Below are 18,418 nucleotides of genomic sequence, written 5' to 3' on the forward strand. Positions count from 1 at the left end.
CAGTTGCCCACAAGCTTGTGAGTGGCAGAGCCAGGATTTAAACCAGACAGCGGGGAGCAGAGCAGACTCGCTCCCGGCCCAGCCACAGTGTGGAGACGCCTGGCGCTCCCCACCCCCACCGGACGGCCAGACCCTCCGCGTCCCCCCCCCTCCCCCCCCCCCCACGGCCCGGCCTCCGCGGGGGCGCGGGAACCGCCTGTCGGGTCGCTGAGCCACAGCCTCGCAGCTGCCCGGGCCTTCCGCGGCCCCAACCCCCGGCCGGCCCCGGGGGCCTGGCGGTGACGGCGGCGCCTGGTAGCGGGGGATTTGGATGCTCGGCCGGCGGCTCCCCCGCCCGCACCACCTCCGGGGGTTTGGCCGCCGGGACTTATCTCGGTGCCTTCCCGGCATGCCCCGCTCGCAGGCGGCCGCCAGTCCCGCGCCCGGACTTTGCCATCGCGGGGGGCCCGGCCGCGGGAGCGCCCCCGCCTGCGTCCCGGAGCCGCAGCCTCAGGTGGGTGAGCCCGGCGCGCCGCGGAGCTGGGGACCGGGGTTCCCCGCGGGCTGCCCCCCGCCGGACCCTTTGGAGCCGGGTGCGCGGGGCGGGCGGGGGGTGCGGGAGAGGAGGGGGAGGGGAGCCCGGCGCCCGCGAGGGGGAAAGGCGGAGCTGCGCGCCCCGGAGACATGGAGCCCCGCGTGGCGCGCGCCGGGGCGCATGGGGGTCCCTCCCTAGGTCCTGCGTGTGGCGTGGGTGTTCTGGGTGGCCGCGCAGCGGGAAGGAGGGGGGTCTTGGGTCTGTTTTATCCTTGTGGATTTAGAACCCGCTAGAGGGAAACAGAAAAACTCATCCTGAAACACACAGAGGAGAATACACAAAGAAAAAAGAAAACACACGAAGAAACACTCGTACAGACCGATCACGGAGGGAGACAGCAACAACTCACAGACAAGCTCCTACACACTCAGGGAAACTCACCCGAAACGCACAGGAAGACAGGAAACAAAGCGGGTGGTCTTGGAGACCTGGGGCAGGGGGAGGGGAAGGGAAACACCGAGAAAGCAAGAGATGAGGGGAGGGGGAAAAGAGAAGGAGGGGTGGAGAGGAAAGCTGAGACAGGGAAAAATGAAGAGAGTGAGAAGTGAGAGGAGGAGGAAGGACAAAGGGCTAAAGGAGGTAGTCCTTTAGGAGGGATAGTATAGAGAAACACACCTAGAGAAACTGACGCGGGATCCCTCCCCCCACAAACACAGAGATGCAGAGATGAAAAAGGTAGATCCCAGCCTTCTTACCCTTGTGGGCAGGTGAGCATCACGCGGGAGAGCAGCTCTGTGAGTCCTCTGAGAAGGCTTCCTTGGCACTTTGAGCCAGTGAAGTCCCCCTGGAAAACTCCTACTCATCCTTCAAAACCCAGCTCAGGCATCACCTGCCCTGGGAGGAAAGCTTTCCTAGAGAGTGTCATGTAAGCACTGGCACTCTGTTTTTTGTGTACTTCTGCATGTGACACAGGCACACGGAGTTGAAATGGTTTGTCTGCCTGTCTGCCTCTCCCCCCAGCTCCCCAGGTTTTGGGGCCCATGTCTTATTTATCTCCAATCTCCAGAATCCAGTCCAGTGCTTGGTGCATAGTAAATGAACAATAAATACTTATTGAATGATGATCAGGAGCATTTGGACCCTCCAAGACGTAGAACATAGCATTAAATCCAAACAGAGAAGATGTACTGTCCTGGAGTCAGAGAGAATTCTAGGTCAAAGCACCCTTTTTTGCAGGTGGAGAAATTAAAGCCCAGAGAGGGGAGAAGACTTGCTCAAAAGGACACAAGTAGGAGACCTGCAATGAAATAACATTGTGAATACATGCTTCCCTGAGATGCCATTGTTCCTCCAGCCTATGAGTTTAAGATAGGTGTGAAAGAACAACCTAAATGAAAACAGGCAGTGAATAGGCAACGAACACTTTAATACCAGTTGTAAGTTTCCAACGCTGAAACTCACAATCGAAACTTTCCCCAGAATTTTTAGAATCCTCTTTCCTCCTTAGAAAGGACAAGGGAGATGAACGTCCATCTCAGTTTGAGTGGATGGCTTTCTGCTTCCTGACTACGTAAACTTGGACAAATTACTTAACCTCTCTGGACCTCAGTTTTCTCAACTGTAAAATGGGGATACTGATACCTACCTCATAGGATCGTTAGAAGAGTGAACACTTACCAAGTGCCTGGCACAGAGTAGACCCTCAGGGACTACAGTTCCACCCTTCTTCTTAGGTGGGTGTTCTTTCATGCGCCTGGTGCAGATGTGAAAACAACAGTGCTAGTGACAATGTTTCCTTTTGTCCCAGGTTGAAAAGGCCATCCCCATTTAATTGGGGAGCAAACGCTTTTAGTAAAGGAAAAGATCAAATTTGGGGCATGACCTAAAATGCGTCTTGATTCTGTTCATGCCCTCAGGTCTCTACAGGTGACTTTGGGGAACCTAGCTGCCCTCCCCATCAACCCGCCAGCAGGGAAGACCCCCACCACCACACTACTTTTTGTTGCTTCTTTACCAGGCTGCTCTGCCCTTGTGTCTTTCCAGCTTCAGCCCATGCGGGGGATTGACCGGGACTGAGGGAGCCACCTGGAAGCATGGAGACCGTGGTGATTGTTGCCATAGGTGTGCTGGCCACCATCTTTCTGGCCTCGTTTGCAGCCTTGGTGGTGGTTTGCAGACAGCGCTACTGCCGGCCTCGAGATCTCCTGCAGCGCTATGATTCCAAGTGAGTGGCCCAGGGAGGGGAAGGAGGAGAGAGGGGCTGTGCCCTGGGGCCCCGACAAAAGAAAAAGAAGTTTGGTGCTGGGCAACTGTCGTTCAGCTTTTTATCTCTAAAATGGTACCCAAAGGCTGTCCTTCCCTATAAAGATCTCAGAGCTTAATAATGCTCCTTAAGCTCCCCCAACATCCTGAGCCATCTCGGACTCTGTCTCTGAACATGTTCACCTAGCACAAATCTATCCCAAACTTGGCCACCTCACTTAGCATTTGGACAGGCCAAATCCCTTTCCAGCCAAACTCATAGGAACAGAAATCCAGTGCCCACATTCCAGCCACACATCAAGCAGCAGACACTTGGGGCTGTGAAACCCCAGCACAGGATCGCCTCTCTCTCTGCTCGGATTTCTTCAGGATGCTCTTCATGTGAAACATACTTTGTAAGCAAGATCCCGTTTTCAGTTTAGGGATATTTTAATTGATAGATCCCAAGGGACCCTGGTCACTAAACCCTTAGTTTCTCTTACCCCTCTATCTGAATCCTATCAGCATCTCTGTTGAGTGGTTAATAATTAGTAAATGCCCATTTGTATGACCCAGGAAAGCTCTGCTGCGGTGTCTCATGTTTTCAAGAACCCTGTTGTAAAGTAGGAGGTATTTTTACTTCGCCCGCTTCTCTAGTATAACTAGGAGGGGATGGGCTCGTGCCGGTGGACCAAGGTCGCTCCCAGGAGTTGATTTTGCAGAACAAGTACAGGTCAGTTTGAGTAATAGGAACTTTAGCTTCTCCATAAAAGGTAGGTGTGGAGGGCAAATAAGTTACAAACGGGTATTATTTTGTCCCAAAGGAGCAGCCCTGTCTAGTACATCTTTGTAATTCTTGTGGTTGTAGCTCTGCCTTTCTCTTAGTGGCGCATCTTGTTCTGTGTCACTTTTCGTGTGTTTTCGTGCCCTTACTTCCTTGACTCACTGTCTAGCCATGTGCCCTGCCCACAGTGCCGTCCCACTAGCCTCAGGTTTGGCTCCAGAACAAGTCCCTGCTTTAACTTACTCACTCCCTTTATCCTTTCGGGCGGATATGTGGACCTCGATGAGGAGAGAGTCAGCAGCGGTTGCCCATCTTGAAACCACTTAGCTGGGCTTTCCTTCCAGGCCCATTGTGGACCTCATCGGCGCCATGGAGACCCAGTCTGAGCCCTCGGAGCTAGAACTGGACGATGTCGTCATCACCAACCCCCACATCGAGGCCATCCTGGAGAACGAAGACTGGATTGAAGATGCCTCGTAAGGCCTTGGGGACCATTTGCTTTCCTGCAGCCACCTGGGGATGACGACCCAGGCTCCTGGGTGCCCTTGCATGGCCTCCTTTTCCAGAGCCCTCGACTGAGCGCCCAGGAGTGCTGTGCCACTTGCTGCGCTTTCCCTGCCTTCACTGTGGAGGGAACTTAGAATATGACACCACGGTGTTTGTCCTTGCTCTCCCCATTTTGTAGACCTGAACACTGAGGCCCATAGATGTGAGGCAGAGTTGTTCTAAAGTCACCCTGATGTGCTTGGGTTATCCTTGGGGCGCCTGTGAATTTGACCCTCAGGCTCCAGGGATGCTGCCTTTGTCTCCGGTGTCCCTCGGAGATCCCTCCACCCACCAGGAGATGCTGTAGCTTGAGAAGAGTGTGCCACTCCCTTTCCTGTCACTCAGCCGTTCATTCACTGGGCAGATGTTTACAGGTGTGATGTGCGGGCTCTGGGCCAGGCGCTGCAGCTATGGAACTGGCGGTGGAGGCAGAATTCTACTAAAATACAGTATTTCAGAAATGATGGGGGGGGGGTCTCTGTGCACAGTGCAGCGGACACACGGAGGAGGTGGCGTCTAGAGCTGCCTGGCCGGGGGTGGGGCTGGATTTCGTGAACGCTTTCCCAGAGTGGGTACCTTTTTGTCCTGGGTCTTTTTCTGGCTGCACCGTGCGGCGTGCGGAACTTCCCCCAGCAGGGATCGAACTCGTGTCCCCTGCAGTGGAAGTGCGGAGTCTTAACCACTGGACCGCCCAGGCTGAGGATACCGGGAAGGATTCCCTGGGTGGAGGGAACAGTCTCAGAAGCTCAGAGCTCTAAAACAGCATGGTTGGGTGCGGGAGAGGAAAGGGAAAGGTGGGACAGAAGGTGCCTCCTGGTTTAGCTCCTGGGCTTGTTCGTTTTATCGCTGAGGCACCCCTGTTCTCAGGTGGTGTCCAGCTGTGCCCACTGGTCAGAGCTGGATGAGGCACGGAGGCGGTGGCTGGAGGGAGGTGGGTCTCTCAGGAGGAGCACTGACAAATGCTTCTTGTCTCCCCAGGGGTCTCATGTCCCACTGCATTGCCATCTTGAAGGTAATACTCTGCGATTTCCCCAGGAGAATAAGGGGTGGCCACCAAAGCATCCATGTCCACAGACTGTCTGAGGGGAAGGAACTTTGGGAAGAGCGCTGACCTGTGCAGGAGGCCTTTTGTAACATGCCTGACGGAGTTTCTACTGTTCACTTCTGCTCCCCCGGATGGTCTGTTCTGCTTTAGAATTCTCAAGGCCCTTTCCACCTGGTCCTCATACAGGCAGTCACTAACCCCATTTTCACTGACCATGGAGAAAGCTGTGTGCAGAATAGAGACCGTGTTTAGGGGGAGACGGGGCTTCTCAGCTTCTCCTGGGCACTTTCTTTCATGAACAGAGAGCTCAGCCCTCGACAGCAAGTTGAGTTCTGTATTGGGGCTTCTGCAGTTACTAGGAAGTTCCTCACCAGCCCTCTTTGACTGTGACGGTAGTCAGCCAAACGGGACAATCAGTGTTAAAAAAAAGCCAAACCGTGAGTACTTCAACCTGAAGGCAGACTTTTTTCTTCTAATGCCTGCAGCCTCCAGGACAGGGTGGAGAGTTGCATCCAATTTGCATTTGGGGAAATTTTTATAGTTTGGGGTGATTTTTATAGTTTTGGCATTTGGTTTTCAATTCTTGCCTGACGCTCTCCTACTTAATAGGATAATAATAATATTGAAATGTTTGGCCAATGGCAAATATCGTTCATTTCAGTAACCTGGCAAACCACACATTTCTCTCTCTGTCTAGCAATTATTCAAGATTTCAAAAAAGACAGCTTTAAGTGTCATTCAGTACAAAATATTAAAAAGTCTCTCATCCCACCTCTTCTTCAGCTGTTCTCTTGGGGGACAAAGAAGAGCCTGGTGGGACATTGTTGTCCCAGAGTCCAGGCTTATTATTGAATTCCAAGAAGCTCTTGGGGTATAGATGTGGTTATAGATGGAGATACATGGGTCTAATGTCTAGAGCAATGACACCATATTACATCCCCCTTCTCCCAACCAGGATGTGTGCTGGCTCTGGGTTTTGTCCCCTGCCCTTGCCTATTGGAGGAGGGGGAATGAATGACAGCTGAGGTGTGGGTTAAATCAGCCAGAAGGTGTCTTATTGGATTGGACTCAGTGGTCCATCCTGAGAGCCTTAGATCAAAGGAGAGCCTCTCATCTTCCTCTTGGGATCTCGAGGCCCTTTTGCTTGGCCACATGCCCTTGAATCCCTGTGATGGGGCCTCGAGGGAAGGTCCTGGGCTCTCTCCTCGGTGGCCTGTTGGGCTTCTTTCTGCCTCTCTTTTCCAGCCCCAAGTATAAAGCAAGTGATGGAACTTCTTTGTCAGGGCCTGAAGCACATCCAGGTTCTGACATCGGGGAGGTGTGAAAGTGGGGAGCAAAGCTTTGGGGGCGACCAGCATTGTTGGTGGATGATGAAAAAGGCCACGTGTCCTAGTCTTGCTGTTTTCCTGCTTTTTTTCCAAGGCCCTTTTATCATCATCTTGACAAACGTGAAAATGTTACCGTAGAAAGGTGCTGAAATAAGTTCCACTTTTGGAGGATGTGCTTAAAGGGAACAGTTGCCCTTTTTCCGTCCGTAGTTCTGAAGGTGCCCATGGAGATCTTTATCGTTTTGGAAGACGAAGCCAGGAGGTGAAGGAATCGAGAGAGAAAATAGGTTTTTGCCCTTAAGTGAGAAGGTGAAATTAGAGCACATGATTTTTCTTAGACAGATTATTTCAGCTCAGACTTCTCTAAGCCGAAACCCTGACCCTGATCTGAAGTTCCCACCCCTCTCTCCTCACCCAGCCGTGTCCTCGGGTTTGCCTCTTCCATCCCATTTCCTCTCATCTCTGTGTACTTTTCACTTCAATCTGTCCGTTAGGTTAGGGGGCCCAGCTGTGAGATGGGGGGCGTGTTTGGCTTTGTGGGGTTGGCAGAAGCCCTCGGGGGAGCTGGGTCCCTCCTCATCACCTCTCTCCTCCCTGCTGCGGTAGATTTGTCACACTCTGACGGAAAAACTTGTTGCCATGACAATGGGCTCGGGGGCCAAGATGAAGACCTCAGCCAGTGTCAGTGACATCATCGTGGTGGCCAAGCGGATCAGCCCCAGGTGAGGTCCCCATACTCCTCAGGGGAGGGGGAGGGGAGGGGCCGGCAGCTGGGATGGGGGAAAGACCAGGCTCTCCTGAGGCACTCCAGGGGCAACTTGAGTGGTTTATGTCCTACACATTCCCAGAGCACCCAGGACGGTGTAGACGCTGGGAGGCTTTCAGGCTGAGGTGGTGTCAAACGGCTTCCCTCCCCTCCAGAGTGCCCCCTCCTGTAGGCTTTTTGGGAAATGCCAGCATATGACTAGTGCTGAGTGGCTCCTTCTTCCTGGGTCCCATGCCAGCCGGGGCTGCTCTCCTTCCTTTTGCCACACCTTCTTCCTGGGCTCCGGGCCAGCAAGCACATTTCCCACTGGTGCCCACAGCCCTGCGTGCAGTGACCTCCTGGCTGGCGTCTGTACTGTAGACCAGTTCCTTGTCTCTGTGCTGTCACCCCCGGCCCCAGCCAGGATCCAGCCAGCAGCCTCCAGGACCGGGTGGGAGGTGAAGAGATCATTCAGATCTCCCAAATTCCAGGCTGTCTGCAGAATACCATGTGGGAGGCAAGCAGCAGGATTGTAGTCAACAGCTCCACCCCCTCATTTGGGCTCGATCTTGTGAAGAAAATAAAGCCCTTCTCTTAGAGGGAAGGGTGGTACTAAGTTGGTGCTGCCATCTGGTGGCTGGCATGTGGATGTGCCTGAGTTGGGAGTTTTTCCGAGTTCAGGATGTTTTCTTTATCAGCCTCGGAGTTCCAGGGGTCCTCGCTTTCCACGTTGCCGTGGCCTCGGGTAGATCACGAGGAACCAGCCCTTGGAGGCAACATGAAAGAGTTGGTACACTTGAACTCTGTCCAGGGAATTCAGTGAGTTGAGAACGTGGGAGGGAGATAATCCAGAAGAGTTCTTGGCTTTCTCTGGAGCTGCCCCGGTTGGGTGCGGCTACTTGAGTGGGATCAGCCTAGGTCGGCCCTTGGCCTGAAGACCCTCAGACCCAGGCTCTGGGCAAGCACCATTCCTTCCTCTGGCCTCCCGTGATTGGTAGAGGCTGCATTGCTCATACCTGCTGGACCTTCCTCATGCTTCTTGTTACTTCTGAGAGCCATCCCAGGGGCCAGACGAATTCATGTGACCCCAGGTTACAAGGCAGCATCGCCAGGAGGGCTCGGAGGAGGAAAGAGATTGAGATTTCTGAGTCCCAGTGAAGTCCTGGGTGGTCAGGGTTAGCAATGGTTCTAGAACCAGGGTGTGGCATCGCTCAGAGGGCAGACCTCACCTGGTGCTCACTGGCCCGTCCTACAGAGCACCTTGGATTGCTTCCAGAATGATCCCTGCCATAAATCAATCAGGGGCCTTGCTTTGTCTTTTTGCCCTCACGCTTCTTTCTCCTTCGGGCTGTTTTTTGTCTCCACTGTTTTTCTTGCTTCATCTATTCCATATAGTGTGTTGATAGCATGTTAGTTTCAAGAAGAGTGGCTTCAGCTGCAGGGCAGAGAAAGGGGCCAGCTAAGATGGGCACTGAGTGACCACACCTCTATACTTCCGCACCAGCCCCTCAGTCCCAAGACAAGGACTTTCAAGGGCATCTGTTTTCAAGTGCCTTTGGGAATCAAACAATACATCGTTATTTTTTGCTTCTTGACTATCAGGTGGTCCAAGAGCAAGGATTTGGATGAAAACCTTGAACCACGTAAATGAGGATGAATAGTAGCTCCTTCTAGAATTTGATTAAAAGAAAATTAACCATGAACTGTACCATGTGCTAAAAGAAATCCAATGGAGTAGCTTGAACCCAAATTAAACTTGGAGGTTTTTTTTAGTGTTCTATATAACTACCTTGAACCATTTTTAAAAAGTTAAATGTAAAAGTAATAAACACTTGTAAAAGTTAAAACGTTGCAGAAATAGAGTATCTGAAAAGTGAAGGACCCCCTAATTCCACCCCATCCTAATTCCTGGAGGTAATCCCTGTTGACTGGTGAGTATTCCTCCAGACTGCACTGCCCACTGCATTTCACAGCTTTTGTTTATTCATTTTTCCGCAAATGAGATCAATCAATCTTTATATATTGTTTGGCAATATGCTATTTTAATGTAGTAGTATATCGTTTTTTTTTTTTTAATAAATTTATTTATTTATTTTTGACTGCATTGGATCTTCGTTGCTGTGCGCGGGATTTCTCTAGTTGCGGCGAGCCGGGGTTACTCTTAGTTGTGGTGTGAGGGCTTCTCATTGCAGTGGCTTCTCTTGTTGTGGAGCATGTACTCTAGGTGTACGGGCTTCAGTAGCTGTGGCATGCGGGCTCAGTAGTTGTGGCACATGGGCTTAGTTGCTCCGCGACATGTGGGATCTTCCCGGACCAGGGCTCGAACCCATGTCCCCTGCATTGGCAGGCGGTTTCTTAACCACTGCGCCACCAGGGAAGTCCAAATGTAGTTGTATATCTTGAACATCATTCCAGATGTGCGAACTTGTACTTTTTAAACCATTGGAGCTAAAACAAAACCAGAAGAAATATTCTCTAAACTGAATCTTAAGTCTTTCTGTTAAGTCCCTGTCTGAGAATGCAGTTAAAGTCCCTAAAGACTGGGTCTGGAATATCAAAAGAGAAGCATAGGGATAAGGAAAGAAAGGAAGGAGAAAAGGCCGTAAGAAAAGCGAAATACTGAAAACCTTTTGCCTCCCCTCAGAGTGGACGATGTTGTGAAGTCAATGTACCCTCCATTGGACCCGAAGCTCCTGGATGCCCGGTGAGAGGGGTGGAGTGGTCGTGTGTCTTTTCACGCTGGAGGCTCCCCGTGTTATCAGATCTGTGAGGTCGGCTGTTTGGGTTATGGAGGAGAGACCTGTTTTGGTGGGTTCCCAAGGCTGCCTGGGCTTTGGGTAATGGTCAGCCAATCAGCGAACAAAACCTGGCTGGATGCTGGTGGCCAGGGTCTTCCTGAAACCCCAGAGGAGGAAGAGCCAGTCTTAGATTTTGAATTTGTGTGATTAAACGTCCACCCAGGCCAAGTCCTATCTGCACCTTCCCTCCCTCCCACTTCCCCCATAGCTCTCTCTGCCCTTTGGATGCCGGAAGCAGACATGCCTCAGCTGTGAGTGCCGCCCGGTGGGTCGCTGGTACGGGTGGTGGGCAGGAAATGAGAATGCAAGTGACAGGTCAGCTAAAGCTGTGCTCACCTTCCACAGGACGTACCCAGGAACCCCTGTCTCATGATCCTCCCCTAATACGCAGAGTGTACTTAGGCTTTTGAGATTGTTATGTTCCTCTACGAGTTATAAACCCACTTAAAAAAAAAACATGTTCTTTTGTCTCTCAGATTTATATGACTGTTTCATAGGCCCACTGTGTAATAATTGCCAGACAGGCTGTGGGTCACAGCAATTCAGTTGGTCTCTCCGCCCCACTCCTATTACTGCCCAGCTGTGTTCATGGGCTAGTCATCTGTAATGCATTCCCAAATGCATCGTGCACACTCACTATATAGAAGGTATTCTGCACTGAATCTTTCAATACTGAAAAGCCTCCTCCTCAATTTAGTTTGCAATTAAATTTTTTAGGATGCAGTAAACCAGCCCTGGGGCTCATTGATTCAGAATCATTAAGTGATGCCCAAGGTGGGGTATGAATATCCTGTCTTCAAGGGGGCAGCAGTTGGGGATGTGCTTATCCAATTGACTAGATCCAAATTGTCCCACAAAACCCTCTTCTGGGAGATGTTAATGGATGTGTTGCAGAAAGTGGGCTCCCAGTCTTAAATAAGTTAGTGAGACTCAGAGTATTACATTCTTCCCTTAGAGATTTATCATGTGCATCATCTGAGAAGGGCTTCGGTTACCTTTGTTTAACCCAGACGTTCCCAACTTTCTTTGAGCCTCGAACCCTCTTTAAATTACATACTCAGCAACCTCCTAAGGAAGGGACTCCAGCTTGGGGAACACCAGTCTAGACTCTATCCCTTTGGGCTTTGGGGCAAAGTCCCTTAGATCTTTCGGAACCTGATCCTGTTGTTTTTTTCTAGGACAACTGCCCTGCTTCTCTCTGTCAGTCATCTGGTGCTGGTGACCAGGAACGCCTGCCACCTGACCGGGGGCCTGGATTGGATTGACCAGTCACTGTCAGCTGCCGAGGAGCACTTGGAAGTCCTTCGAGAAGCAGCCCTGGCTTCGGAGCCAGATAAAGGTCTCCCAGGCCCTGAAGGCTTCCTGCAGGAGCAGTCGGCCATTTAGTGCCTACCAGCCAGCAGCTGGTCACAGGGCCAGCCTGCTGCCATGGCTGGCTGGCTCAGCTGTGCCTTCTACTTCTTCCTGTAGAGTTAGTTGTTCTCCACGGCTGGGGAGTCCAGCTGTGTGTGTGTGTAGTAAAGCAGTCGATGCCTCTGTTGTAGTTACAAATGGTGGCTGGTGAGTGGCAGTCTAATCCCACAGTTAGGGGAGATGACAGTCACCATCTGTACAGCAGAGCTTTGAAAACTGGAGGACTGTTAACTTTATTTAGCTCACCTAGTGTTTTCAAGAAAATCCAGCCACCATCTAAGAATCAGGACGTTTCACATTAAATCAGAATGTCTGGTTTCTCTCGAACAATCAGAAGTTGAGGCAACTCTGATCTGCATTTTCCACAGAGGACAATCAATTGGAACTACGTAGGAGTTGCCTCTCTTGACAATACTTGTACTCTCTCACCTGGCCTGTTTCATTTATTTGTATTATCTGCCTGGTCCCTGAGGCTTCTGGGTCCCTCCTTCTCTTTACAGGTTTGGGTTTGAAGGTGAGCAACGTAGAGTTGATCATTCCCTTTTTATCATTATGCCTGCAATTTTACCTAGCTACCACTAGGTGGAGAGTAAACGTATACTTAGCTTTCCCTCAATTGTGTGGTTGTTTAGTCAAATTCTGATGCATGGTGTATGGCGGGACGTATTTGTCTGAGGACTGAGGGTGGAAGGAGAGAGGCTAAGAATCCCAAGGATGCCTTGTGTGTATGACTCAAAATAAGATATTCAGAGACCCTCCAGAGTTCAGGCAGAGGTGAAGATAAGCACCATGAAGTATTGTTTCCACACTACCAATGACATCCATGAAAGATGGGTCCCCTTTCTTCTAGTATCTGCTTGTTCGGCAAGTACTGAAAGATGAGGGGCGTTTTTATGACTTGAGACCTTTGGGGAACCCAGAATCACAATTGTATAATCCAGACTGCATCCAAATTCTATAATTTCCATCACAAGCATATAGGAACACCTGAAATACTTATTTTCCTCCCAGGATCTCAGAGCCAACCTCACTCTTGGGAGAGGGCCCTGGCATGGGGGCTGCCTTGGTTCATATCCTATGCTGTTAAGCATGTTTGGAGCTCCATGTCTGTTCCCATTTCATTTTCTGTACCCTAATTCAAGTCAGCAAATCCCTCAGCCTGATTCTAGAGAACCAGAAACCCATGTTACCAAGTCCAAGATTGGGGCCTTGTTTGTCATTGAGATGTGTCATCCATCCAATTTCATTCTCTCCTGAAAAGCAAGATGCTTCTGTCCAGCACAGTGCACACCAATTCCCACTTGGGGAGGTGGAGTCAGGAGAGGGAAGCTGGGGCTCAACTCTCATGGAAGGATAGAGGGATTCCTGAGGACAGGGGAGACACCTTACTGGATTGTCCACTCCCATCAGCCCTGGACACGTGCTAGGTAACTTTCCTGTCCTGCTGGTGAGCTGTGAATGGGCAGTGTCCACAGAGTCACTGTGACTTTTCTATCTGTGGCCTCCACCGATAGATATCCAGAGTCCTCCTGTTTTTGTCTTTTCCCCTCCGTTTCAATACCTGCTTTCAAAGCAGACTGGAAACCACCATGCTAAGGTTGCAGTGGCTGCCATGGTTGTCAATGTCCCTGTATTTTAACCTGGACCAGAGCCCTAAGCCAGAGAGAGCCCTTAATCTCTCAAATACCATCTACAAGGTGTGGGGTTAGAGGTGGAGAAGTTTCCCAGCACCACCTCCCATCTCTGAACCCTGGCAAGTCCTGTCCCACCTACTTCCTCAAGCTCTGAGATGCTGCCCTTTTTTTTTTTTTTTTTTAATTTTATTTATTTATGGCTGTGTTGGGTCTTCTTTTCTGTGCGAGGGCTTTCTCTAGTTGCGGCAAGTGGGGGCCACTCTTCATCGCGGTGCGCAGGCCTCTCACTATCACGGCCTCTCTTGTTGCGGAGCACAGGCTCCAGACGCGCAGGCTCAGCAACTGTGGCTCACGGGCCTAGTCGCTCCACGGCATGTGGGATCTTCCCAGACCAGGGCTCGAACCCGTGTCCCCCGCATTGGCAGGCAGATTCTCAACCACTGCGCCACCAGGGAAGCCCAGATGCTGCCCTTTTAGTAGTGAGAAGAGGTGGCTGAAGACCTTGGAAGTGTCTGCTAGGCTGCAGGATCTCTGATTCCGCTGCTGTGGAGCCTTTCTTTTGTTTCCAGTGCAGAACAAATAAGAAGTCTCTGGATCAGGTTGGTGTTGGTGACTGATGGTTGAGGTGGAAGCACTGTCTTTGGGGTGGGACTCTTCTAGCCCTTTGGGAGTTGGCTGAACTTGCCTCCTCATTTGGGAGGGACTGGTTGGCAAGCACTGGGGGTCCAGCCAGGTATAGTTTCCCAGACGATGGACACATCCTGAGTCCCTAGTTCACTAGTGTCTGTGTATATTGTCATAGATCTTTTCTTCCATGATTTTCTTCCATGACCCCCACCCCCTCTTACCCTGGAGTAGGAGCATCAGACTCAAATTCGGAATGAAGAAGGAATTAGGGATAGGAATTGAGGGTGAAAAGAGCAAGGTCTTTGAAGTCAGACAGAATTAGATTCAAATTTGGGCTCAGTCATTGACTGTGTGAGGTTGGACAAGTTTCTTAACCTCTCTGGTCCTTAGCTCTCTCACCTGTAAAATCAAGGCTACTGCCTCTTTGGGTTGGTATGTCAATCGCATGAAGCAGTGTATGTGAAATGTCCAATTGTGTGCCTGGTACTGATTAGCCAATGTTAATACTTCTCTTTCCAAAGTCCCCCGTGCCCTGATGCAGCTGATCGAGATGGTGTCACCCCAGTTACCATGGCTCTGTCTAAGCTCTGTTCATGAGCTCTGGAACCAAATAGCCAAAATTCTGGAATCACTGGCCCAACCTCGTGCCCGCCCCACCCCAAGTATGTTCACAACAGGAAGGCAATCAAAGCTCTTGGCCTTTTATCAGTGTTCTCAGGGTTGACTGCCCAAGCTTGCATTCCTCCAGAGTGCAGCCCAGAGTCTCCTCCAGCTTGTGAAATCTCCCAGACAGAACACGTGTTCCTGGCATCCGACTTACCCTGGTGCTTACCCTGACCGCCACATTCCAGGAGTTCCTTCTCTTCAGAGACCCTTTCTACTCTGTGTGGCCACATGAGCCTGATCTTTAGAAAATGACTTATAGTTCAAAGCCCCTGAGTTGCGTTATGACCTTGGACACTTTGGGAAAGTGTCAAATGAAGAATTTCCATCTATTTCCTCCTCCCTCTGTCCTCCTCTCCCTCCCTTCTCTTCTTCTCCCTCCCTCCACCCTTCTCTCCCACAAACAAGTACTGTTTACTTAGGCAGAAGCATAGTGCTAGGTGCTGGGGATATGGAACCAAAGCCACAATCCCTGGCCTTAAGAAGCAGAGACAAGTGAGCAGTTGATTGAAACATGACTGTGGCCAGTGCAATGAGGGAGGGATGCCTAGCCGGGGGCCCCTGAGCGGGCCCGGGACAGGGAAGGGGCGGGGTCGAGATAGGGAAGAAACCTGGGAAGAGCTGATGCCTGAGTGGAGACTTGACAGAGTGTTATCGAGGTGTTCCGGGCAGACTGGACCACATGGGAAAGGTCCAGGGCCAAGAGAGCATGCATGACTCATTTGAGAAATGCAGGTGATGGGGGAGGGCTGGAGGGTGGGCTGTGAGGGTGGGGTTGGACAGGTTGGCAGATCATGGAGGGTCTTAGAGGTTATATTAGGGAGTTGAAGCTTTATCCTGAGCATAATGGGGACCCTGGAAAAGGTTTAACTGGGGAGTGATTTGGTCAGATTTGCAATTTAGAAAGAGTCATTTACTTCATACCCTATGATGTTAGACGTCAAGACCCATAAATGTGCCTGATGCCACTGAGCACATGTTTCCCGCTGAGTCTGAGAGGCTCATGACTCAATCATGGTAGAAAGGCAGGGTGGAGGAAGAGAGAGGCGAGGCGTTAGAACAGAATGGGCCGGGGTAATAGTGAAGTCGTGCTGGATCTCATCCTGGTAGGTAGTTACAGTGTCTTTGTATCAGAAATGCTTTTGAGCAGTTTTGAGGATTTACAGCATCACTGGGTCCTCCTTGCTGTCTCATTCTATCTGTATTTTATCATCCCCATTTTACAGATAAGGAAACCAAGGCCTAGGGAGACCAGTAACTTTCGTGGTGTTATTAAGAATGAGAGCAGGGGGAGTTCCCTGGTGGTCTAGTGGTTAAGTTTCAGCGCTTTCACTGCCAGGACCTGGGTTCAGTCCCTGGCTGGGGAACTGAGATCCTACAAGCTGCGTGGCACGGCCAGAAAAAAAAAAAAAAAAAAAACACAATGAGAGCAGGAACTTCAACTCCCCACCTGGTGTTCTTTACCATCATTCCTGCCTGCCTGGGTTCAGTGGGCGGGGAAATCCACAATACGAAGGAAACAGCACATCCTAGAGTTATTCTTTTCTCTTCTAGTTCTAGTATTTTTCATGAAAAAAATTGGTGGTCATGACCCATAGATTAATTTCATGGCCCACTAATTGGTTACAATCCACAAGATGATAGAACATGGGCACTAAAATGAGGGCTGGGGCATGGGTGAGGTATTCTCTCTGCATTCAAAATGGCTTAATTTTATCCTTTTTAAGTAAAACATGCATTTACCAGAATAGTGGCGAGAAAAAAAATTTATGGTGCAAAATGGAATAATGAATTTATTACATGATTGATGAGTTCAGGAGTCATCTGTGGAGCATCTACATGGATTAAACTCTGGGATACAGGAATGAATAAAAATATAATGCCTCTCTTGAGATGCATATACTCTAAGGTGGAAAGAAACCCATAAAGAGTCATTTTCAATCTAATTCAGTAAGCACTGGGTAAGGGAACGTGTGTGTAATGAGAGCACGGAGCAGGGGCACCAACCCCAGGTTGCAAGAGTTTCCCGAAGGTGATACTGTCTCAGAAGAATTGTGAAGGAGGAGTAGGTGTTACCTGGGAGAAGAAGATTGTGTGGGATAGTAGATGATGGAGGTAGAGGAGGACAGAGAATCGAAGAAGGGCAGTCTTTGCAGCCGGCATCCCATGCTAGGCTCGGGGAATTATTGCTGCAAGTGTCAGAGGGGAGGGGGGGGCGCGGTGGGAGATGAAACAGGAGAGGAAGGTGAGGACCAGAGCCTGGACTTTTTTCTCTAGGTGGTAGGGAGCTATTGAAAGTTGAAAAAGTGCTTACTTTTTCTTGGAAAACAATCAAATGATCTCCACACTTTTTATTAAATTTTTTTTTATCTCCTCACTTTTATCTGCCTTTAATGTTATCCGAAGTTGATAGATGAACCATCGTTAGCATTGTGTTAATTTGTGTCTCCCTGACTACTGGTGGAGTGAAAGATTTTTTTATGGGTTTATTAGCTCTTTGTACTTATTCATGTCCTTTTCCCGTTTTTCTTCTGGGATTTTAATATTTTTCTTATCGATCTATATGAGCTCTTTATATATTAAGGATAACAACCCTTTGTCATATTTATTGCATAGACTTTCCGCAGCCTTGTCATTTGCCTTTTAGTTTTGTTTAGAATGGTTTCTGACATCCAGACATTTTAAATTTGGTGTAGTCAAATGTATTGATTTTCTTTCCCTTAGTGATTTCTTCCGTTGCTTTTATGCTTAGAAAATCCTCTCTCATCCAAGATCAAATAAATAGCACTGAAATGTTTGAAGCAGTGAAGTGCCGTGGGTGAATGATTGATAATAATATTGACAGGTTAGAGGTAGTGGTAAAACAAACAAACCAGGCTGGAAGAAATCAAACCTTCACTTATTCACCCCAAACCCAGCTCAAGGTTAAAGGTAGGAACCAGAGGGACCAAAGAGTTGGATGAGGCTGTTGGGGAGAGGCAGGGAGAGTCTTGAAGAACTAGTAGGAGGTGGTCAGAGTGGGGAGGAAGCTACATGTCCCAAGTTAGATATGGAGGAACATAGCATGTTTGGTTAGAATCTAACATGAGAAGAAGCAGGGATGGGAGACGGGGTTGGAAAGAGAATCAGGGAGAGCCAAGCAGGGCCCATAAACTATGCTCACTGTGTTCTGAGAACATTGAAGACATAATCCAAATAATTCTTGGTGCCTCATGGAGCCATTTCATTTGAGGAGGCATAGCCTGGGAGTCAAAAGTAACTGGAAAGGAAAACCGATGACAGACTTGACCATGGCACTAGTCTGCTTTCCCTTGGACGAGATCGGGCGGGTTCAGGATAGTATGGCCAGGTGTAGACTGCACTCCCTTAAGAGACTAGCCTCTCTCCATCTGGACCAGATGGTGGGGAGATAATCTCATCTCTCATTCTTTTTTTTTGGCCGCACCGCGTGGCATGTGGGATCCGCAACCAGGGATTGAACCCGTGCCTCGTGCCCCCTGCAGTGGAAGTGCAGAGTCTTAACCACTGGACCGCCAGGGAAGTCCCTGTCATCTCTCATCCTTTTTCCCTCTCTTCCCTGGTGCCAGGAGGGAGTCTGGGTTTGGATCCTGACTCTGCCACTCCAGAGCCATCTCCTTTCCCACCTGCTTGCCTCCCTTCCTTCTGCAAATTCCATCCGACGCATGTTCTGTGCCAAGCATCGTCTAAGTGGTGGGGATACAAGGCAAAGATAAACCACACAATTTCTGCCCGCGTGGGATCACAGACTACTGAGGAAAGGCAGGTATCAAGCAAATGATTCTCTGAATCAATGGAAAATGAAAAGTTTTTAAAGTATTTTAAGAAGAGAGAGAAAATCTTATGAGACATTACTGGGGAAACTGATCTATGTAGATGTCAAGGAAGGCTTCCATTAAAAGGGATTTACTCCCTGGAGGATAAGCGGGAGTTCAGAGGTGGAGGAGTTGAAACACAAGGAGCAGTCCATGCAGAGGTCTTTTGGCGGAAGAACAAGGAAGACAAAGGTGAGAATGAGGCAGGAGGTCAAACCATGCCCGACCTTTTAAGCCATGTGAAGGA

The 18,418-nt window shown here is 49.9% G+C and overlaps 1 protein-coding gene across 1 annotated transcript; it reads left to right on the top strand.

Annotated features, from left to right (window-relative positions):
- Positions 1-206: 206 nt before the first annotated feature.
- Positions 207-12,030, top strand: TMEM98 (transmembrane protein 98). The gene is made up of 7 exons (XM_061174982.1): positions 207-493; positions 2,558-2,738; positions 3,884-4,015; positions 5,064-5,097; positions 7,065-7,180; positions 9,848-9,907; positions 11,180-12,030. The coding sequence occupies exons 2-7, from the start codon at positions 2,608-2,610 to the stop codon at positions 11,385-11,387; spliced, it is 681 nt and encodes a 226-aa protein (XP_061030965.1). The 5' UTR covers positions 207-493; positions 2,558-2,607; the 3' UTR covers positions 11,388-12,030.
- Positions 12,031-18,418: the final 6,388 nt, after the last annotated feature.

This window comes from Eubalaena glacialis, chromosome 19 (genome assembly GCF_028564815.1).
Source record: "Eubalaena glacialis isolate mEubGla1 chromosome 19, mEubGla1.1.hap2.+ XY, whole genome shotgun sequence".
Lineage (NCBI taxonomy): Eukaryota > Metazoa > Chordata > Mammalia > Artiodactyla > Balaenidae > Eubalaena > Eubalaena glacialis.